The sequence below is a fragment of the Thalassophryne amazonica genome, chromosome 13 (genome assembly GCF_902500255.1).
Source record: "Thalassophryne amazonica chromosome 13, fThaAma1.1, whole genome shotgun sequence".
Taxonomy (NCBI): Eukaryota; Metazoa; Chordata; class Actinopteri; order Batrachoidiformes; family Batrachoididae; genus Thalassophryne; species Thalassophryne amazonica.
The window spans coordinates 36,912,393-36,936,471 of record NC_047115.1 but is presented as its reverse complement, the minus strand read 5'-3'; the positions used below and the strand labels follow the sequence as shown (position 1 = coordinate 36,936,471).

Below are 24,079 nucleotides of genomic sequence, written 5' to 3'. Positions count from 1 at the left end.
AAAGTCATATTGCGAGAAAAAAAGTCATGACTTTTTTTCTCGTGATATTACTTTATTCTCGTAATATTGCGACTTTATTCTCGATGTCCAAAAATAAATAAATAAATAAAAAAAATTCAATGTTGCCCTAAAACTCCGTTGTAAATACGACCCCTTTAACCTGCCATGTGCTTTTGACCAGTATATCCAGTATTTCATTATTTCAGTTATTGCTTTAAATACACTTTTGTAAGCTACATGGTGAAATGTCACGGTGTTTTTTTTTAGATTCGTGCTAAATAATGTGTGCTTGACAGTTTTCTGGAGACTTGTATATACAGGAGACAAAGAGAGAGAGCGAGAGAGAGAGAGAGAGAAGGAAGGAAGGAAGGAAGGGGGGGAGATCCATCATAGAGATGCGCTGCGCAGACCGTCCGCTCCCCGACCGACGCATCTTCCTGGCCTGCCCCTTCCCTCTCTCTCTCTCCCGCTCACTGCCTGTCTCTCGCTCGCTCCCTGTCTGTCTGTCTTGCTGCTAGCTTACCTGACGCCGGGAAGCACACAAAGCCAATAAGAACCGCTGGCTGGTATCAGCCGGGCCCTGAGCGCACTATGCGGCGGTAAAGACCGCTGTTTGCGGTGTTATCAGGGGATGTAGAAGGAGGCGGAGAGGAAGAGGCGCCGCTCTCCCCGTCGGACTGCGCCGTGTCTGCTCTGCCCAGCCCGCTGCATCGCTGAGCGGCCTGCCAAGCGCACAAGATGTCGACCAGAACGCCATTGCCCACAGTGAACGAGCGGGACACCGAGAACGTAAGTGCTCATATCCACAGACATCGCCGTGACGTGGGTATAACAGTCAACGGGGATGTGTCTATGTTTTGCGCACTAACCGGTGTTGGTTTATGGCGGCAGCTTTCTGGGCTCCACCAATGAGCACATTGTGGCTTGTTTTTTTCTTTCTTCTCTCTCCTCCTTCCCGCTGCTGGGGATGAAATAACCGAGAATAAAAGCGCGGGTTTAGGTGCAGCTCGGTTGTCCCAGTTTCAGCACACAATAGCCTTTACAACGCACTGCGTCAGCGTGCCGGCCCGAAATGTTCCGAATGAAAAGGTGGCCCGTGTAAAATGGTGCCGCTCCGCTCGTGTCACTGGGGGGGATTTTGTGCTCCACAAATATTTTGTGAGGATGGGGGAGGATGTTGCCCTAGTTTTCAGCAATGGTTGGTTGCACTGCAGTGCAACATCCATCACCTTTGAGGCCCCGTGGTAACCGCGCAGGAGGAGGAGGAGGTGGTTATTGTTAGCCTCGCTATCCGCACCATCAGCAGCAGCACGTATGAAAAAAATGAGTGGACATCTAGCATGTTTAGAAACGACCATTCCCACTGCGCGTGCGCAGACACGTATTTGCATCAATGAGGACCGTTGTGTCCTGGTCCTGACAGACTGTGACATATCTGGGTTCATGTGTTTTTCCTCAAAAACAAAGTGTAATCACACATTTCCTTGTGCATTGTTACAGTGTTGTCCAAACATTTCTGTATTAATTTAAAGACATGCAGGTTGGGTAAATTGGAAACTATAATTGCCCAGGTCTCCCTTGCAAAAGAGGCCTCGATCTCAATGTGACTAACCTGGTTAAATAAAGATTTTTTAAAAACTAAGTACTGTTTCAGACAGGCTTGCGGTTATACCTCAGGTTTCTCTGTCTGCACAGATTTCTTCTGATAAAACAGCACATGATAAGTAGTAGGGGTGTAATGGTACACAGAAATCACAGTTCAGTATGTACTGTGGTTTTGGGTTCATGGTTCGGTATGTTTTTGGCACAGTGGAAACAAGCAAAACATTAAACTGCTGTTTTAATTAAAGCAGAGAGAGAGAGAACTTCTTTGGACTGATATGAATCGTTGGCAAAAGGCTGCTTAAATTCCAGAGGGAGCTGAGTTTGCACTGCACATTGATGTACAACCAGTTCCATACCCAACCACAAATGAACAATCCTGGTGTTCTGGTGATTTGTGCTTCTTTGATGAAAAATGCTATATCACCAATCGATAGTAGAGTCCATTGATTGGTGCTACCTTATCAAAAAACATTAGCAGTAACTTTGGGTACCATTTGCAATTTTGTAGCTCATACTCCATAAGTAAATTGTCCGTAAGGTTAAGGGACACAACTTTAAGTTAATTTTTGACTGTCAGCACATCTTATTTTTGCTGAAAGTTAACTTTTCAAATGAATAGTTGAGACCTTGCTGCACATTTGAGCAACTTTTGCCGCCATCTAGTGGGCGATGTGAGCATTTCAGGGCTTCTGCACATTGCCTACTTGAAACCCAAAATTCAGTAAAAAAAAAAAAAATCATAAATGTCAGAAATTCATTATTTTTTTTAACAGGCAGAGCTTTGACCTCCCAGTATTAATTTATAAAAAATTTAGATTTTGATGAGTTTTACAGCTCTTGAGTTTTGGGATGCGGAAGGTTTTGCCCAAAGGACAGACAGTATGACAGCAATTTGTCTTGACAAGCACTTTTTGTTCGAAATGTATTATGTTTTATGTATTTAAGTTAGAAACAAGGGTATGTGTGCCATCAGAGCATTAGGAGCATGTTTTGAGACTCTTTTTCATATGATTTTAAAGTGACTGTATTTCGATAGATCAATTTCCACTATCAGATAATGCTCCCAGTAAACACATACTATCTTTTACACCTTCACTCACTCTGTGTACAGTTAGAACACGGGGAGCATGTTTTGATATGCAATTGTGTTTTTGCATATGATTTCAAAGGAAGCATACTTGGTGTTCTTCAAAGTTACTTCAGCATGGTTGCATGGATTTGTTGATCTTGAAAATATGACTCTGTGCAAAGCCACATGATTGCACATCTCAATAGCATAGCTCAACAGAACGTCGAAATTGGGGCTGCAATGAACGATTATTTTGTAATTAGTAAATTGCTGCACCTCAAGCCGTTCTATAGCTTTTGCCTGATTTACATGTCTTGACATAATAATTAAATGAGGCGGCATAGTCCTCCTAAACAGTTGTGGCTGGCTGTGCTGTACACATGGGCTGAAATAGCAATATCCAGTCCTTTCTTTATCATTACTGAGGGAGCACAGAGTTCGCGGTTCACCTTTCGCGGCCTCGCAGTTTCGCGGATTTTTTAGTGCAATTTTGCACGCTTTTTTTTTTTTTTTTTTTTTTTACAGCGCATTGTGTTCTGCGTCCTTATCAGGTGGGTCGGTCGCGGCACCGGTCGGCATCACCGCGATTGCCTCCGATGCGCTTACTGAGTCTGCGGGCTCGGTAAACACAGCAGCGGGCCACTCACACTGCCCCCTCTCTGCTGTGCAGAGCTGCGCCAAATCTGGCAACAGGTCCAGAGACTATGCTCGCTGTTTTGATGTGGATGTTGACCACAGCCGCAGAGCTCCGTGGCCACCAAGAGAGGACTTGGATTCTTTGCAGGTCCCGCATCCGTACCTCCGGACGCAGTGAGCAATTATAATCTTCTCGCCCAGAAGAAAAAAAGAGAGTGCTTACACAGGAGAGAAAAGTGAGAAAATGTTAATGCCTGTTTGAGAAAAGTGTATAAAGTGTCTAGTGAGGGGTTTTACAGCCTTAAAACATCTATAATAATTGCAAAAAATAGCACTGAGTACTTCGCGTATTTCGCTTATTGTGGGTTATTTTTAGAATGTAACTCCCGCGATAAACGAGGGACCAGTGTGTGTGTGTGTGTATATATGTATATATATATATATATATATATATATATATATATATATATACTCAACAAAAATATAAATGCAACACTTTTGGTTTTGCTCCCATTTTGTATGAGATGAACTCAAAGATCTAAAACTTTTTCCACATACACAATATCACCATTTCCCTCAAATATTGTTCACAAACCAGTCGAAATCTGTGATAGTGAGCACTTCTCCTTTGCTGAGATAATCCATCCCACCTCACAGGTGTGCCATGTCAAGATGCTGATTAGACACCATGATTAGTGCACAGGTGTGCCTTAGACTGCCCACAATAAAAGGCCACTCTGAAAGGTGCAGTTTTATCACACAGCACAATGCCACAGATGTCGCAAGATTTGAGGGAGCGTGCAATTGGCATGCTGACAGCAGGAATGTCAATCAGAGCTGTTGCTCATGTATTGAATGTTCATTTCTCTACCATAAGCCGTCTCCAAAGGCGTTTCAGAGAATTTGGCAGTACATCCAACCAGCCTCACAACCGCAGACCACGTGTAACCACACCAGCCCAGGACCTCCACATCCAGCATGTTCACCTCCAAGATCGTCTGAGACCAGCCACTCGGACAGCTGCTGAAACAATCGGTTTGCATAACCAAAGAATTTCTGCACAAACTGTCAGAAACCGTCTCAGGGAAGCTCATCTGCATGCTCGTCGTCCTCATCGGGGTCTCGACCTGACTCCAGTTCGTCATCGTAACCGACTTGAGTGGGCAAATGCTTACATTCGCTGGCGTTTGGCATGTTGGAGAGGTGTTCTCTTCAACTTTATGCGAAGGAGATGTGTTGCACTGCATGAGACAAATGGTGGTCACACCAGATACTGACTGGTATCCCCCCCCCCCAATAAAACAAAACTGCACCTTTCAGAGTGGCCTTTTATTGTGGGCAGTCTAAGGCACACCTGTGCACTAATCATGGTGTCTAATCAGCATCTTGATATGGCACACCTGTGAGGTGGGATGGATTATCTCAGCAAAGGAGAAGTGCTCACTATCACAGATTTCGACTGGTTTGTGAACAATATTAGAGGGAAATGGTGATATTGTGTATGTGGAAAAAGATTTAGATCTTTGAGTTCATCTCATACAAAATGGGAGCAAAACCAAAAGTGTTGCGTTTATATTTTTGTTGAGTGTATATATATATACGAGGTCTATTAGAAAAGTATCCGACCTTATTTTTTTTTTCAAAAACCATATGGATTTGAATCACGTGTGATTACATCAGACATACTTGAACCCTCGTGGGCATGCAAGAGTTTTTTCACACCTGTCGGTTACGTCATTCACCTGTGGGCAGTCTTTGAGTGAGGAGTGGCCCACCCTCTCGTCGTTTTTTTTCATTGTTTAGGAATGGCTCAGAGACTGCTGCTTTGTTTGATCAGAATTTTTTCAAAACTGTAAGGCACAACTGAGTGAACACCATTCGATAAATTCAGCTGGTTTTTGGTAAAAATTTTAACGGCTGATGAGAGATTTTGGTCTGGTAGTGTCACCGTAAGGACGGCCCACGGTGCCTGACGGCGATCTGCGCTTCGAGGCGGCAGCGTCTCGCCGTTTCAAGTTGAAAACTTCCACATTTCAGGCTCTGTTGACCCAGTAAGTTGTCAGAGAACAGAGAACTTTCAGAAGAAGTCGGCATGAGGAGTTTATTCGGACATTCCATTGTTAATGGACATTTTGTAATGAAAGAACGTGTGGGCAGAGTCGCATGTCGGGCTGGACCCAACCGCGGGGGGTCGCGACAGGAAAAACACCTCCGTTGGAAACCTTAACGGGCAAGTTGGAACATGCCCAAGCTGTTAAACAATTTCTCAGATACTCACTTGTTGAAAGCCATCAAAAGCCGCCTGAATTTTACAAATGGTTTTCAACACGGAGCTGTTTTTCATGTCGCGGCGCACACAGATTCGCCGAGTCGTCACGGAAACGACTCTGCAAATTTGCGCGCACGTCTTTCATTAAAAAATGTCCTTAAACAGTGGAATGTCCACATAAAGTCCTCATGCCGGCCTCTTCTGAATCTTCTCTGTTCTCTCACGACGTCCTGGGTGAATTAAGCCTTAAATTAGGATGTTTTCAGGTCGAAACAGGCCGACGACGGCGCCTGGAAGCGCTGCGCGACGTCCCGCTCTGTGGGAAGTCCTTAAAGCGACAGAAACACCCCATAATCTCTCATCAGCCATTAAACTTTTCACCGAAAACCAGCTTAATTTCTCGAATAGTGTCCACTCGGATATTCCTCACAGGTCCAGAAAAAAATGTGATAAAGCAACGCGGGCCGTCTCGAGCAGCGTGTGAAACAAAGGAATTCAGCCGAGAGGGCTGAACCACATCTCACTCAAGGCCTGCCCACAGGGAAATGACGTCACCGACACGCGTGAAAAACTCACGCATGCGCACGAGGGTTCAAGTATGATTGGTGTAATCGCACGTCATTCAAATCCATATAGTTAAAAAAAAATAAAAGTGTCGGTTTCTTATCTAATAGACCTATATATATATATATATATATATATTAGGGATGTGACTCGTACAACAACTCACGATTCAATTCAATTCCGATTCTTGGGGTGATGATTCGAATCAGAATCGATTTTCTATTGAAAGAGCTCTGAGAAATAGTTATATTGCTTAAAAAATGTTTATGTTTAAGAAAATGTAGCTTTACAAGGTTAATCAAGTGATTCTAGATGTAAATTTACTTATCTGCTTTGCTCCTACAGAGTTGGCTGGCAGTTTAGCGAAGCGCTGGTCAGGAGTCGACAGAGACTGCTGCTCCACTTCTTTTAGCTCCAGGTGATGGCGTAGCATGTGGGCTTGCAGATTTGAAGTGTTTCCGAAGTACTTGACTTTCATTTTGCAGATTTTGCACACTGCATAAAATCATGTCAAGCTCCTTCTTACTCTGGAAATAATAAAATCCAAAATGCGCACAAACATTTGCCTTCAGCAAAGACAGTGCTGGCTGAATTAGCTGTTCGTCCGCCATGCTCAGCGGCAGCTCACGAATGTTTGAAGCATGCCGGACCCTCCCCTCATGGGGACGCTGTAGTACGTAGGCCGTTGCCTGACAAACAGTACACGCAGCAAGTAACCAAGAAAATGTTTTAAAAAATGCTTTTTAAAAATCGATTCTTGGACATTTTGGATCGATTCAGAATTGTAATAAATACGAATCGTCGCGATTCGGACGCAAATCGATTTTTTCCCGGCACCCCTAATATATATATTAGGGGTGCCGAGGCTCTTGCTTGCCTCTACTGGTGGTTGGCTCTCACTGCGGTATTGTATCACTTCCTGTTCCGGAGCACAGCGGTGTTTTGCTGTATCTGTTAGCTGTTTAATTTGCGCAGTTAGATTGATCTAGTTAACTAGATAACGATTTGTTTCACAGTGTAATCTTCACGTGCCTTAACTAAAGCACTCCCTCTGCTGAATCACCTCTAAATTATTTACACATTATTCACTTTGTGTGTTTTTAGGAATCCGCTAGCTTAGCGCAGCTACTAGCTCTTAGCCGGTTTAGCATGGCGGCTTCTCCTGTCTCTCCCGCACTTTTATGCTCTGGGTGTGAAATGTTTAGTTATTCCTCGGCCTCCTTTAGCAGTAATGATACTTGTAATAAGTGTATCTTATTTGTAGCTTTGGAGGCCAGGCTGGGCGAATTGGAGACTCGGCTCCGCACCGTGGAAAATTCTACAGCTAGCCAGGCCCCTGTAGTTGGTGCGGACCAAGGTAGCTTAGCCACCGTTAGTTTCCCTCTGGCAGATCCCGAGCAGCCGGGAAAGCAGGCCGACTGGGTGACTGTGAGGAGGAAGCGTAGCCCTAAACAGAAGCCCCGTGTACACCGCCAACCCGTTCACATTTCTAACCGTTTTTCCCCACTCGGCGACACACCCGCAGAGGATCAAACTCTGGTTATTGGCGACTCTGTTTTGAGAAATGTGAAGTTAGCGACACCAGCAACCATAGTCAATTGTCTTCCGGGGGCCAGAGCAGGCGACATTGAAGGAAATTTGAAACTGCTGGCTAAGGCTAAACGTAAATTTGGTAAGATTGTAATTCACGTCGGCAGTAATGACACCCGGTTACGCCAATCGGAGGTCACTAAAATTAACATTGAATTGGTGTGTAACTTTGCAAAAACAATGTCGGACTCTGTAGTTTTCTCTGGGCCCCTCCCCAATCGGACCGGGAGTGACATGTTTAGCTGCATGTTCTCCTTGAATTGCTGGCTGTCTGAGTGGTGTCCAAAAAGTGAGGTGGGCTTCATAGATAATTGGCAAAGCTTCTGGGGAAAACCTGGTCTTGTTAGGAGAGACGGCATCCATCCCACTTTGGATGGAGCAGCTCTCATTTCTAGAAATCTGGCCAATTTTCTTAAATCCTCCAAACCGTGACTATCCAGGGTTGGGACCAGGAAGCAGAGTTGTAGTCTTACACACCTCTCTGCAGCTTCTCTCCCCCTGCCATCCCCTCATTACCCCATCCCTGTAGACACGGTGCCTGCTCCCAGACCACCAATAACCAGCAAAAATCTATTTAAGCATAAAAATTCAAAAAGAAAAAATAATATAGCACCTTCAACTCCACCACAGACTAAAACAGTTAAATGTGGTCTATTAAACATTAGGTCTCTCTCTTCTAAGTCCCTGTTAGTAAATGATATAATAATTGATCAACATATTGATTTATTCTGCCTTACAGAAACTTGGTTACAGCAGGATGAATATGTTAGTTTAAATGAGTCAACACCCCCGAGTCACACTAACTGTCAGAACGCTCGTAGCACGGGCCGAGGCGGAGGATTAGCAGCAGTCTTCCATTCCAGCTTATTAATTAATCAAAAACCCAGACAGAGCTTTAATTCATTTGAAAGCTTGATTCTTAGTCTTGTCCATCCAAATTGGAAGTCCCAAAAACCAGTTTTATTTGTTGTTATCTATCGTCCTTCTGGTCGTTACTGTGAGTTTCTCTGTGAATTTTCAGACCTTTTGTCTGACTTAGTGCTTAGCTCAGATAAGATAATTATAGTGGGCGATTTTAACATCCACACAGATGCTGAGAATGACAGCCTCAACACTGCATTTAATCTATTATTAGACTCAATTGGCTTTGCTCAAAATGTAAATGAGTCCACCCACCACTTTAATCATATCTTAGATCTTGTTCTGACTTATGGTATGGAAATTGAAGACTTAACAGTATTCCCTGAAAACTCCCTTCTGTCTGATCATTTCTTAATAACATTTACATTTACTCTGATGGACTACCCAGCAGTGGGGAATAAGTTTCATTACACTAGAAGTCTTTCAGAAAGCGCTGTAACTAGGTTTAAGGATATGATTCCTTCTTTATGTTCTCTAATGCCATATACCAACACAGTGCAGAGTAGCTACCTAAACTCTGTAAGTGAGATAGAGTATCTCGTCAATAGTTTTACATCCTCATTGACGACAACTTTGGATGCTGTAGCTCCTCTGAAAAAGAGAGCTTTAAATCAGAAGTGCCTGACTCCGTGGTATAACTCACAAACTCGTAGCTTAAAGCAGATAACCCGTAAGTTGGAGAGGAAATGGCGTCTCACTAATTTAGAAGATCTTCACTTAGCCTGGAAAAAGAGTCTGATGCTCTATAAAAAAAAGCCATCCATAAAGCTAGGACATCTTTCTACTCATCACTAATTGAAGAAAATAAGAACAACCCCAGGTTTCTTTTCAGCACTGTAGCCAGGCTGACAAAGAGTCAGAGCTCTATTGAGCTGAGTATTCCATTAACTTTAACTAGTAATGACTTCATGACTTTCTTTGCTAATAAAATTTTAACTATTCGAGAAAAAATTACTCATAACCATCCCAAAGATGTATCGTTATCTTTGGCTGCTTTCAGTGATGCCGGTATTTGGTTAGACTCTTTCTCTCAGATTGTTCTGTCTGAGTTATTTTCATTAGTTACTTCATCCAAACCATCAACATGTCTATTAGACCCCATTCCTACCAGGCTGCTCAAGGAAACCCTACCATTATTTAATGCTTCGATCTTAAATATGATCAATCTATCTTTATTAGTTGGCTATGTACCACAGGCTTTTAAGGTGGCAGTAATTAAACCTTTACTTAAAACGCCATCACTTGACCCAGCTATCTTAGCTAATTATAGGCCAATCTCCAACCTTCCTTTTCTCTCAAAAATTCTTGAAAGGGTAGTTGTAAAACAGCTAACTGATCATCTGCAGAGGAATGGTCTATTTGAAGAGTTTCAGTCAGGTTTTAGAATTCATCATAGTCCAGAAACAGCATTAGTGAAGGTTACAAATGATCTTCTTATGGCTTCAGACAGTGGACTCATCTCTGTGCTTGTTCTGTTAGACCTCGGTGCTGCTTTTGATACTGTTGACCATAAAATTTTATTACAGAGATTAGAGCATGCCATAGGTATTAAAGGCACTGCGCTGCGGTGGTTTGAATCATATTTATCTAATAGATTACAATTTGTTCATGTAAATGGGGAATCTTCTTCACAGACTAAGGTTAATTATGGAGTTCCACAAGGTTCTGTGCTAGGACCAATTTTATTCACTTTATACATGCTTCCCTTAGGCAGTATTATTAGACGGCATTGCTTAAATTTTCATTGTTACACAGATGATACCCAGCTTTAGCTATCCATGAAGCCAGAGGACACACACCAATTAGCTAAACTGCAGGATTGTCTTACAGACATAAAGACATGGATGACCTCTAATTTCCTGCTTTTAAACTCAGATAAAACTGAAGTTATTGTACTTGGCCCCACAAATCTTAGAAACATGGTGTCTAACCAGATCCTTACTCTGGATGGCATTACCCTGACCTCTAGTAATACTGTGAGAAATCTTGGAGTCATTTTTGATCAGGATATGTCATTCAAAGCGCATATTAAACAAATATGTAGGACTGCTTTTTTGCATTTACGCAATATCTCTAAAATTAGAAAGGTCTTGTCTCAGAGTGATGCTGAAAAACTAATTCATGCATTTATTTCCTGTAGGCTGGACTATTGTAATTCATTATTATCAGGTTGTCCTAAAAGTTCCCTGAAAAGCCTTCAGTTAATTCAAAATGCTGCAGCTAGAGTACTAACGGGGACTAGAAGGAGAGAGCATATCTCACCCATATTGGCCTCTCTTCATTGGCTTCCTGTTAATTCTAGAATAGAATTTAAAATTCTTCTTCTTACTTATAAGGTTTTGAATAATCAGGTCCCATCTTATCTTAGGGACCTCATAGTATCATATCACCCCAATAGAGCGCTTTGCTCTCAGACTGCAGACTTACTTGTAGTTCCTAGGGTTTGTAAGAGTAGAATGGGAGGCAGAGCCTTCAGCTTTCAGGCTCCTCTCCTGTGGAACCAGCTCCCAATTCGGATCAGGGAGACAGACACCCTCTCTACTTTTAAGATTAGGCTTAAAACTTTCCTTTTTGCTAAAGCTTATAGTTAGGGCTGGATTAGGTGACCCTGAACCATCCCTTAGTTATGCTGCTATAGACTTAGACTGCTGGGGGGTTCCCATGATGCAATGAGTGTTTCTTTCTTTCTTTCTTTCTTTCTCTTTTTGCTCTGTATGCACCACTCTGCATTTAATCATTAGTGATTGATCTCTGCTCCCCTCCACAGCATGTCTTTTTCCTGGTTCTCTCACTCAGCCCCAACCAGTCCCAGCAGAAGACTGCCCCTCCCTGAGCCTGGTTCTGCTGGAGGTTTCTTCCTGTTAAAAGGGAGTTTTTCCTTCACACTGTCGCCAAGTGCTTGCTCACAGGGGGTCGTTTTGACCGTTGGGGTTTTTACGTAATTATTGTATGACCTTGCCTTACAATATAAAGCGCCTTGGGGCAACTGTTTGTTGTGATTTGGCGCTATATAAATAAAATTGATTGATTGATTGATATATATATATATATATATATATATATATATATATATATATATATATATATATATATATATATATATATATATTGATCATGGATCAAATATATATATATATTGATCATGGATCAAATATATTAGGCAAAAAAGTCCGCAAATTTGACAAACTTCACAACACAAATTCGGAAAATGACCTTACCTACAATTTGGAGGTAGATGATTGTAGAAAGAAGAGCTCGCTGAGGAGCAAATTAATTCAGAAAAAGCATAATTGAGAAAATTACATACAGACGTGATGGAGAGCTTTAAAAATGTCACGCATTGATGTCATTGCACGGCCACGGATTTATGGAGTTGGAGAAGGCATAAATCAGGCTTTAGGATTTTAAGGTACACTCTGCAGCTACCTTAGAAAAAAGAGTGACTTGACCAAATGTAATCTTTTATTGGACATAATGCCCACCGTTTATTTATATTTTTTCAGAGGAATATTTGACCCAGTCATTAAATGAGGCAGGTCCCAATTCAGGATTCCCCATAGATTAGGGATGTGAAACTCATCACTGACAACAATTCGATACGTACATATAGTGATACTGACAGTACGATGCGATACAATTCACCCCTGTTCCCAATCTGATGTGATTTGATATGTATTTAATGGCGAATCAATTCCTCACAATGTGATATGGTGCAATTTGATGCGGTACCATGTGATTCAACCTGATGCAAAAAAAGTAGCCCAAAAATTTAAATAGAAAATAAGAAGCTGCAATTCTGTATAGTACTATGATATTATTCTGATTCTACTAGAGGCAGAGGATTTGTTTTACTCCTTATAAGCAGGAAATTTACCAGATTCAACATTAAGGAACAGGAATTGGTTCCCTCATATTTGGAGCCCTTTTCATCACAGTCAGAACTTAAACAGTACAGTAAACAGTAAGACAACATCACTCTCAATGAGTGACTTAAAGTGAGTCACTCATTGACAGATTTCCGCCTTGGCAAAAGTAATTTGAGATACTTTCTTACCAGTTTTGCTGGAGCTGGGTTTATAATCCGCAGCCGTGTCGATACACTCGCATCGCGCACGCTTTTATCTAGATACGATTCGTATTGATTAATCTCCACATGCCTACCGTAGATTGTTTGGCGTTTCCTGACTATAACTAATCCATTACATAAATATAACAGATTTTGTCTGCTTTATACTAGTGTAGCGCCCGTAAGAAGTTTGTATTCCTATTGAAAATTGGGAGCTTAAGTAGATTTCTCTTGGATAGTCGTATAAGGCTGTTTGAAGGTGGAATCTACAAAGAAGTGTACTTATGTTATATTGTTATTTGAATACATTATTTTTGTTTAAAAAATCTGTTTTATTATCAATTATATGAAAATAAAATAGGGCTGCAGCTATCGATTATTTTAGTAATCGAGTATTCTATCGATTGTTCTGGCGATTAATCGAGTAATCGATAAAAAGTACTTTTGCGTTAATAAACAACATCAATAGTCCAGGGCTGTCCATAAGCAATGGCACAATGTCACTGAGCCAAAGTGTTGGCATTTTGCTGAAATGGCTATGGGATGTGGCTTTCTATTTTGTTTTCTCCAATTTGTAAAATTTAACCATTTTTAAGTTTTTTTAGTTTTTTTTTTTTGTTGTTTTTTTTATAAAGGTTGATGGACTGGGCCCCTGCATGATTTTCTTTTATCCCTCTTTCTCTGTAATTCAGCAGATGCATTTCAGCTGGAGGTTGAACATGCAAGCCTCGCAGTCAGATTTTTTAAATTATTATTTTATTTAAGTTACCGTGTTTGTGAAGTGTTATGTGTTGCCCAAAAATGCAAAAATTAAAAAAGTCAAACTCTCAGTGTGAGTCTGAGGGAAACACAGAAGAAAGAGTGGATTTCTGCTGTTTGTCAATGTAGCCGGGGACAGAGCTGTGACTTGCCCGGTCTGAGAGCCCCTCACACTGGGCAGAGAGAGAGACAGCAGCCGGCCACCGGGTCAATAGTCCCTCCCCACGTAGAGCAGACCGTGTGTTTTTTTAAAAATAGACAAACACGCTGCTTCGCTTTAAATGTACAGTAAGTCTACGAGGTCTGTCCATAAAGTATAGGTCCTTTTTATTTTTTTCAAAAACTATATGGATTTCATTCATATGTTTTTACGTCAGACATGCTTGCTTAATGAAAGACGTGCGGACGGGTCCGCGCGTCGGCTCACACCCGCCGCGACGCTCCGCCACAGGAAAAACACCTCTGTTGGAAGCCTAAAGGACAAGTTGGAACATGTCCAGCTGTTAAACAATTTCTCATATACTCACTCCACTGAAAGCCATCAAAAGCCGCCTGGATTTTACAAATGGTTATCAACACGGAGGTGTTTTTTCCTGTGCCGCCGCTCCACGCCAGCTGCGTCCCGACGCGCGGACCCGTCCGCACGTCTTTCATTAAAAAAATGTCCTTTAACAGTGGAATATCCGGATAAAATGCTGAAACCGACTTCTTCTGAAACTTCTCTGTTCTCTCACGACGTCCTGGATCAATAGAGCCTGAAATGTGGAGGTTTTCAGCTTGAAACAGGCTGATGACGCCGCCTGAGAGCGCTGAGCGACGTCTCGCACCGTGGGAAGTCCTTAAAGCGACAGTGTCACCTCAAAATCTCTCATCAGCCGTTAAAATTTTCACTGAAAACCAGCTTAATTTTTTGAACCGTCCACTTCGATGTGTCTCACAGGTTTAGAAAAAATTTTGATCAAACAAAGCGCCAGTCTCTCAGCAACTTCTCAAACAAAGGAATTCCGACGAGGGGCTGGACGACTCCTCCCACAAGGAGTGCTCACAGGCGAATGACGTCACCGACAGGCGTGGAAAAACTCACGCATGCGCACGAGGGTTCATGCATGTCTGACGTAAAAACATATGAATGAAATCCATATAGTTTTTGAAAAAAATAAAAAGGACCTATACTTTATGGACAGCCCTCGTATTTCAGATGATCATCGTGGACCATCTTTCTCTTAAAAGGTTTTTATTTTACTCTGTGTCACATTGGAAAGCGGTAGCCATCGTTGTTAATTTGGTTAGCTGTTATGCTCGTCTTCTTCTGTTTTTTTTTTCTGCGGGCATTGCAGCGCCACACACAGGCCTGGCATATGTACTACAACGTTAAACGAAGCTTCGACACACAGAATTTGCCTTTAACATTTTTTGTAATCGAATTATTTGAGTTACTTGACTAATCGTTTCAGCCCTAAAATAAAATTATTCCTGCTAAACAGATTATTGGAAGAGATTAAGACAAAATTTAACAGAACATTTAGAATATTTAAAACAGCAGATACTCAGTACTCCCATCGCCTGAACACAGTTTATTCAAACTTGAACTCCCAGCAAATCTAAGATTTTATTCAGCTTATGTACCTAATAAAACATTGTACAAATTGTGGAAAATATAAGATTCTATTCAGCTTATGTTCTTACTGAAATGTACAAATGCTTGGAAATTTGGTGGTGTTAGCAAAAACAGATTTTAGCTCACGTCTCCTTAGTGTTATGAAGTTAAACTCAGTTGCAAGGAACACTGACAACATACGTTTAACAGTAAAAGTATTTGCTGGGATGTTGGCAGTATAAACATTTATTGTGAAATGGTGTGAGCAACATGATCTATCTGATGTTTAACTTTGCTACTAGTAACATCAGCGAGCTAAGGGTAGATAAGCGATAGATAAGGGATTTCGATTATAACGGACAAAATTTGCTCGTCCACCTGAATCCATTATATGTGAGTTTTACTCAGTGTGTGTGTGTGTGTGTGTGTGTGTGTGTGTGTGTGTGAAAGGCAAAAAAAGAAAAATGTTTAAAACGGTGGGGAGTCCATGGGGAAAGAGTCCCACAAAGGTGAAAGGTTTTAGCCATGCTAATGCTCCCCTGAAGCATTTACTCAAAAAAAAGTCTGAAGGACCTAAATGACATGGTGAGATGCTGAAGAGCTTCGCTCTTTCATGTCCATGACATATACATATTAGTCTTATCAACTTTCTGTTTTTGCAGCGTTATCCTTGACCCAAAATACATAAGCATACCAAACGGCAAATATCAGCTCTCCCTGGCTTCTGCGTAATCAAAACCATACATACTCACGCATGCACGCCCACACACGGAGGCCACTTGGCTATTGTAATATAATAAATCAAAAAGTTAATTATATAATGAAGATGGATCAGGGGGTGTCTTTTTGAACATCCAAAATAAGGAGTAGGAGTTGATAAGCATTTCTGCTTCTTCCTGCTCCTTCTTGAGCATTTTTCTTTAGTTTCTTTTCTTTTTTTATCTACACTGTTGTTTTTTGGTGCTTTAGTTTTCATGTCTATTTCACATTGTGTCTGTTCGAGATAAAATAAATAAATAATAATTATAATACTGTAATAACTAACATTCAAGTTTTATTTACTACCAGTATGATGTCTAAGAAATCTGAAAACTGTAATCCTAAGGGTTGATAACGGTACTATAAGTACTATAAACTCAAGGTGTATGACAGCAGGTGTGTCTGCTCTGTCTAACAAAGTGAAACTTTTTGTTGTTAAACTATCCCATGTTTAGACCCAGATCACAGAATCACAACTCTTTTGAAATAGGTATGAGTCAAAATCAAAGACCTATTTTTCCACACCTCTTGAAGTAACCTCTCTGGACACAGTCAAAGAAAGATGAGTTTTTGACACCTCTTTTGAAGTAGGTGTGAGAAATGTATAGAGAAGTCTTTTGAACAATTCAATAACACAAAGTGTTTAACTTGTGCTGGACCTGATATAGTTGATAAAAAAAAAAAACCCAGTAAACATCTAAAAAATGAAAGACTGATTGACAGCCATTTTGATCCAGAATCATTGTATAACTTTGAGGCCCTGTCACACCTTGACAATTTAGCCTGCGTATGCCAACCGTATTAAAACCCATGCTGCGGCACATGCTGCCACACATCAAATAAATTTGAGGAACCGACTTTTTGCTGCCTGAAGGCAAAGATTTTCACAAGCCATTTTTTGAAAGTCCAAGTCATGTCTCACATCTTTGATCTTGAGTCCAAGTCAAGTCTCACAGGCCATCTGTTCTGTCCCTACAGCTGCATTGTTAAATCTTATTCTGAATTAAAAGCTGTATGATCTCATGTCCACCTAGGGGCATCTGGGGGCATGTCTCCCACCCCTGTGAAATTTTGTAAAAATAGAAGTGAAATGGTACAGTTTGGCATGTTACTTAGACAATTTTTGTTGACTGTGCATGATCAACCTTTGCATGAATATTTTTCAGGTAACATGACCATCAGAATTGCTATCATTTTCAACATCATCACCATCATCACATTCACCATCGTCATTTTCATCAATATCATCATCATTATCAACAATATAACCATCGACCATCGTCGCCATCATAACCTTAATCACAATCACCATCATTATCATCATCATCATAATTAGGGTTGGGTATGGAGAACCGGTTCTTTTCGGGTATCGTTAAGAAATGATTCAGTCCACTGATATCAATAGCCTTTTTGCTTAACGATTCCTTTATCGGTCCTTCAGAGTGGCCGTTGTTTTTGAGGGTGTTTGTCTGGAAAATGATAATTTCTCTACGTTGATTACAGACCTTGCAGCGGGTCTGTAATCAACCGCTTCTGCAGCGCGTCTCCACTTTGAAGCGGGAACCAATGAAGCAGTGCTTCGATCCGCTGGCTCGTTGGTTCTATGATTTGCTGCTCTTCAGAGGTGGCAAGTCTGCTTCTTAACCCCTCTCAAAGCCATTGAAGTATGTCAATCGTGAGTCAATTTTGTGTGGATTAAACTCACTAACTGGGTCTCTTGTTGCTGTCAAGAAAAGAGAATCATCCTCCATTCCGTTGGCACAGCTCCAAATGCTGCGTGGCTCTCTGCTGAGACAGAGACCAGTCAGAATTAATAAAGCGCTGCCTCAGCAGCAGTGGCTGCGGCCAGCCAGCCCAGCCCGCGTCTGTTTGATTCCAGCGTGTAGCCCCAGGGCCCACTAACTGCTAAACTGCATTGCATAACATCTTATTACTCAGAGAGATGGGTGGCTTTTAGTGCTGCAGAGAGAAGAAACACTCTCCTGGCTTTCCTATTTTTGTATATTTGTTATTTCTTTATATGTAGCATCTGTGAAAACACGTTATAGCTACCTTCCCCAAAGGATGGACAAGTGATGCATACTTTGCCTATTAATCATTGAATACTCCATGTCACCACCTGGTCAAGACACTTGAGTAATTTACAAATTTAGATTTGCAGTAACTTTGTAATAATGCATTCACGTCTACATGTGTGAGAGTGAAACAGACATATGACAGATCTAGTGGAATTGTAAAGGAATAAAGAAAAAGCATTCACCTACTTAAGTTGCTTAGGTTCTTAAGGTTGTCTGTTTTCTTGCCTTGTCACTTTCACATACTTGGTCAGATGGGACTGTTTGGTTCCTGCAGTGGATCTTCTGCCAGAACATAGACTATAAGAGTTGACGTGCACTCTGCAGGGTGTAGCATTTCCATGGTGAAAGCGGAGCAGGGGAACCTGGATAACCAGACAAAGGCTTTTATTCTCTGACTGGGTGTGGCACTCAGGAGCAGAGGATCATGGGATCTCTGATCCAGAGTGACATTAACAGCTGTTGTAGGGGGGGAATCTAAACAAAGCAGACCAACAGAGACAGTCTCTTTTGGAAGCTCCATGCTTACAGCAAGTTATTCTTCATATTCACCTTCAAATTCCACGTCACAGGGACACTTGTCATTATCAGGCTTTGATAACATTCTTACAGGCTATTTTGTACGTTGCACATTTTGTAGGTTTTTAAAGGAGTTTACCTTCTTTTGTTGTCTAATTTTGTCTTGCGGTTGATAACTTGTTTAGGTCAGCATGTTAAGGTGTCACAACAGCAGAGATGTGAGTCTGACTTGCTTTTATACGTTTGTTGTCATGAACGCAGATCGGTACATTGTGTTTCTGGGTATGTTCAGTGTATGTGGGTCCGGTTGTTACTTTGACACACAACCGTGCACACAGACAGAACACTGGATCCCCTTCTTGGAACTGGAACTCAGTTAAAGGGTTGCTGATTGTACATTGAGTATCTTAGCTTGGCACATGCATAACTCCACTGAGGCATGCTGTTGCATTTTGTGTACGAGTGCAGCCAGAGTATAAGAGTGATTTAACAAATCTAACAGTAAGTCATTGCTAAAACACTACAGAGGTCAGGCATCTGTTGTATTGCTTGTACATACTGTATGTAAAACTTACCCTAACCTACCATCTGTTTTGCATGATTATATTGCTGACCTCCAGATGTGTTGCTTTCCTACAGCACTCCTCGGTGGATGGCTTTGCTGATCCTCCAGTACCCCCAACAAAGTCTGCAAGTCGCCACAGCCTACCACGATGCCGCAACTCTTTCACTTCCACTGAGGAACACCCACATATCGGCAATTATCGCCTTCTCAAGACTATTGGGAAGGGGAATTTTGCCAAAGTCAAGTTGGCACGACACGTCCTTACAGGGCGAGAGGTGAGATAAAGGAGTATTTATGTTTTATTCCACAAAAGGAGACAAGGACAGCCACAAAGGTTGTTTGATTTGTCCACATCACCCACACAAGCATGGAGGTTGGTGCTTGTCTCTGGCTATGTCCCTGCCTACACACATCCCTTCAGAAAATTGCATTTTTTGCTGTTACACTCCTGTCCTTTATGTGCTGTAGCTTGACAAGCTGGAAAGAGAAAATACAATTGAAATTGCAAAAATAAAAAAAAACAATATCCAAAATTGTGGTGGCTATATTTGTGCTTAGACCACTTTTGCTCCAGTTTGAAGCAGTCATCATGGTCTGAGTGCCACTTATAGTACCAATAGCAGCAGACTCAGTGTGTGTGTGTGTGTGTGTGTGTGTGTGTGTGTGTGTGTATGTGTATAATACAATTCAGATATCGCTGTACTGGCATGAATATTATGTTCCCAATTATAAGAAACCCCCTTCTTGTAAAAAAAGAAAAGAAAAAAATGTGTTTTGAAAAAAATACCAAATCTTGAATTTAAGAAGAAAATGCCTTTAGGTGAATATAATGGTAATAAAAACACATTTATACAGAAAAAAATAGGTGAGGTTGCATAAAGCAGTAATAAAATGCTACAGTAAACAATGTATATTGGCCTACTCTTCCATATCTTCTTTGTCACGACCTCGAAATTTGCGTAATAGTGTAAGATCAACAACACACTCCCGGGACTTGTCATATGGGTGAGCATGTTCTTTTGGTTTCTCCCTTTTTTGGTTACACAGTAAAACTCACCAGTGTTAATTTAACACTGGTGAGTTTTCTGTGTAGGTTCACCGCAGCAGATCTGATCTATAACTGCATGTTAATTTGGCACATGTTTTTTGAAATAAGTGCGCAGACCATTTGGTCACCACACTGTCAGGACTTTTCATATGGGTAAATGCTGAAAAAGTCCTCAGATTCATGCATAGAGAAGAGAGAGGCAGTTGAAGAAAATTGTTTTGATGATCAGAAGTTGTGAACAGAGTCTTCTGAAAAGCTACCTGGCTGCAGAACATAAAGAAAGGTCCACTCCTATTTTCCTGATCCGAGGCGGAAGTAAAATAGGACACGACGTGTTATCACTTATCAAATGCTGCTTCTTTCTTTGTAAATCAACCCTTCAGTGAAAATAAAATTGCATGCTTCTGTTGTTGAAGTAAATTTGCAGGGAGAACTTTGTGCACGTCAAAACAGGCAGCACAGTGGACAGGAATGAAAGTTACTCTGACCTGGGAACCACGAGGCCTTTGAGAGAACTGTAAATGATGGTGATTTAACATGTTATTTGAAAATGTTATATGCTGGTTCTTGTGGTGATCTTATTAAAGTTATCGGAATGGCTATACGCCCAACCGTTGGTTCAGTAAAGTAAACACGCAAGCATCTACGCCCAGCCACAGCCGACCAATGAGCGTGCTTGTAAGTTCACTTCCGGTTTCAACGCGGGGAAAAAGGCGGATATTTTCCCGCCGGCTGCAGGAGGGTTTGCAGCCTGTGGAGGGGCTGTGATCTAAAGTGGTTCTGTTTGGCTCATCACACCCAGGGGACTGTGTCAAACTAACACCATCTTACAGGCAACAAGCAGCATTTTGTTCCTAAAAACTGTTTCGTCGTCGTTAACATGCTTCCGTTCAAAATGCTTATGAAGTTTGTCTGCTTTCATCCATTGCGGTGTTATTTTTTCACAGTAATTACAGATGACGCCGTTAAATGTGTCAAAAATACGCAGCTTTTCACGCCACAATAGAGCCTTAAAAAAGTGGTGTAAAAAACGTAGTTTAGATGCACAAAATGTGTCAAATTCATGATCACGGTTGGGTGAATAAGGTAAGACGTATTTATCTGCCCAACGGTTGGGTGAATAGCCTTTGCCTAATGTTATATGGATAAATAATTGTGGTGTAAAAATGCAGTCAAGTGCCAAAAAGACAAGTCTGAACTGTATCTAAGACCATGATAGGAGTATGTTGGTAAGTTGAACTCATGCTATTCACCAAAACAGTGCCACCTGTTGTTGCGGCTATATGACATGAAAATGTGTAATTTGTGAAGACATCCCCATATTTTTTGAGAAAATTGCATCTTATACATATTTGTGCTAATGTGGTAAATGTCACAAGATTCTCTAGGTCAAAAGTTGTCAAGTGATGAAAGCCTTGATTAATATAGCTTGATTTTCAGTAGCTTTAGTCTTGACACATTTGGCATTCTAGACATTGCAGATATGACACCACTCTGATGACAATATTACAACAGTCAGCTTGGGGTGGCCTGCATGCTCAGCACAACACAGCTTCTAATTTTACACACACAGCACAGAAAACTTAATCTGAGCTATCCACCGTTGGGGGCAAGTTTGCGTAGAGTGCACACTAAGTTTGCTTGGAGTTATGCCGAGTTGCACCGAGCCTGCCCTGGGCTATGCCAAGCGTGGGCTGGGTGGGGAGTCGGGGGATGAAAGAGCATGGAAAAATTGGATTTTTGCAACTTTTGCATAGTAGAGTGGCTGCTCAGGGGAACTCCTCACCTAAGGCGGTCAGGTAAGAGTCGTTTGAGGAAATCAGCCGAGGTGTGCCAACATGTAAGTTACCGTGTTACTGCAAAAAAAAAAAAAAAAAAAATGGCACAAACCTGGCTTAATGTGAGAGTATCGAAATTCATTCATCATATAAATCCACACTCTTCATGAAATTGTCACTTTATTATTGGTGACACAGGGTTCTCTGCAGGATTTTTTTCTTGGTGTAATCGGATGAAAAAAATCACCTTAAGAACTCAGGGTTAGGGGACTGTTTCGGCTTCAACCCTGCTGAAGCTTTTGCTTTATGGGCTTATAAAGGGCCTTCTTTGGTGTTTTTTTTTTTTTTTTTCTAAATTTCAAAATGTAGAGCAATCAGAAATTAATCTTGAAGTTAAAAAAAATATTTGTAAGGATTTTCTATAGTAAACTGCTGTGTATAAATTAGCAGTTCTGATGCTCCTGTGTATTGACACACCTTTCTACATTCTTCCATGTTTGGGCCTGATGCCTCGTTTCTTTTAGCTTTAAAGTAAGGCAGTAACAAAGACTGGGGGAGCACTGAGACTGTGACACCGGGATAAGTTCTCCCCGAAGGAATGGAGGATGTCTCATTTTGGGGAAAAAACCCAGTCTCACGGCAAGTCATGATTCAGCAGCACAAAATATACATTAATCTATTGGTTCATGATATTGTGACGAAAAGCGCCTCATTTTCGTCACGGCAGCACAAATTCATTCTAATTCATTCTGTGATAGCTGCACAAAATTAAAAGTGAAGGGGGGGGGGGGGGGTCCGGTCTGGTTATGGTTAGGTGGGGGGAAGGAGTAGGATTAGGTTGTGGTTAAGGTTAGGGTTGGGGGTAGGAGTAAGGTTACTAATAGTGAGTTAAATAAAATCCCAGTCACGAAAATTTGACTGATTTTGTCCCGGGGGGACAAAAAAAAAAAAAACATGAGACTGGCCTGGGAAAAACAGTTTCGGTCAGTTGTAGTATGTTGTCTGTTTTATGTTTGGAAAGAGGTGTCATTCGATTTAAAACTGCGATTCACTTTGAACTTTTTGATTCTGGAATGATCCATGTTTCCACCTTTACTCGGCAGAGAGCCGCAGCAAATCCCACAACACACACACACATACACACATATGGAGCGGAGGATATTATCACTATTATTATAATTTTCATGAGGGACAGTAACATTAATTTACGAACCAGAGAAGTGGGAGATGTTAATGTTGCAGTCCATGTCAGAGAACCGCATCGTTGGCTGCCCTGCAAAAAATGCACGTTAATGAACAAATAAAAACTGTCTAGTTGAAGTGATGGACGTTTCTCGCTCCTGCCTGCATCAACAGAAAAAGAATCCCTTTTAGCGACTTTAATCAGCAGAAAAGGTGAGTCACGACTGACATCTTTAAATGGCTTTGATATAGATTGATGAATAAATTGTGGCTTCTAAATCAAAACCAGCTGGTCAACAGTCAACGCAGAGAAATGATTATGTTCTGATTACACACCCTCCAAAACAACGTAACACCCCAACTGCAGTGTAATTTTTTTTATTATAACAGTGTAACTGACCGTTGCGCTGTTGTAATGCTGGTGAGAACCCTATGACAGCTGTGCTATGTGTTAATTGGCTAACCACCGCCTGTGTCGATGAACTTTAGTGCTTTTTGAATAGTGTTTTGGCTGGAAACAGTCATCTGTATCTGGCAACACTGATCATGGTTGAGTGCTGCCTGCGGAACAGGGACAAGATTGTGAGAAGTTATTTGTTTTTAAATTCAAGATCTGTGAGTCATGTCACTTTCAGTATTTCCACCCTCAGGGTGATTTGTCACTATTTCTTTTGTTTTGCTCAAGAAGAAGGTGGTGTTTTGTATAAATTACAGTGTTTGCAAGAATTTCCAGTGGATTGTAGAAGGAAAAGATGCATACATGTGTGTCAGATTGGGGGAGTGGTGGTGGATATTCTTATCTACAAAGGGGGGGCATGTTTGGGAGCCACTCACTTATATTAAGATGGCCACTTTCATATTAGCTGGCCATGACCATCATCTGATTATAAAGTTCGGCACTACCCAAGTATCAACTGGTGTAAATTCAGGTCAGTATAATTTGTGGTCGACATGTAAGACAGTATGGGATAGAAGACACTTACTCCCTTCTTGTTAATCTATCTGGTCAGTGGCTTGGAATTGCATGGCGTCTGTTGAACTCGTTCGTATGTAAATAATGTATTTTGGGCTCATATA

At 41.3% G+C, this 24,079-nt stretch overlaps 1 protein-coding gene across 1 annotated transcript in view; it reads left to right on the top strand.

Annotated features, from left to right (window-relative positions):
• The first annotated feature begins 372 nt into the window (after nt 1-372).
• mark1 (MAP/microtubule affinity-regulating kinase 1) overlaps nt 373-24,079 on the top strand; it is a 145,998-nt gene continuing 122,291 nt past the window's right edge. The window contains exons 1-2 of the mRNA XM_034185198.1: nt 373-789; nt 19,069-19,269. Of these exons, the coding sequence (XP_034041089.1) occupies nt 739-789; nt 19,069-19,269 (252 nt within the window). The 5' untranslated portion in view covers nt 373-738. The remainder of the gene's footprint in view (nt 790-19,068; nt 19,270-24,079) is intronic.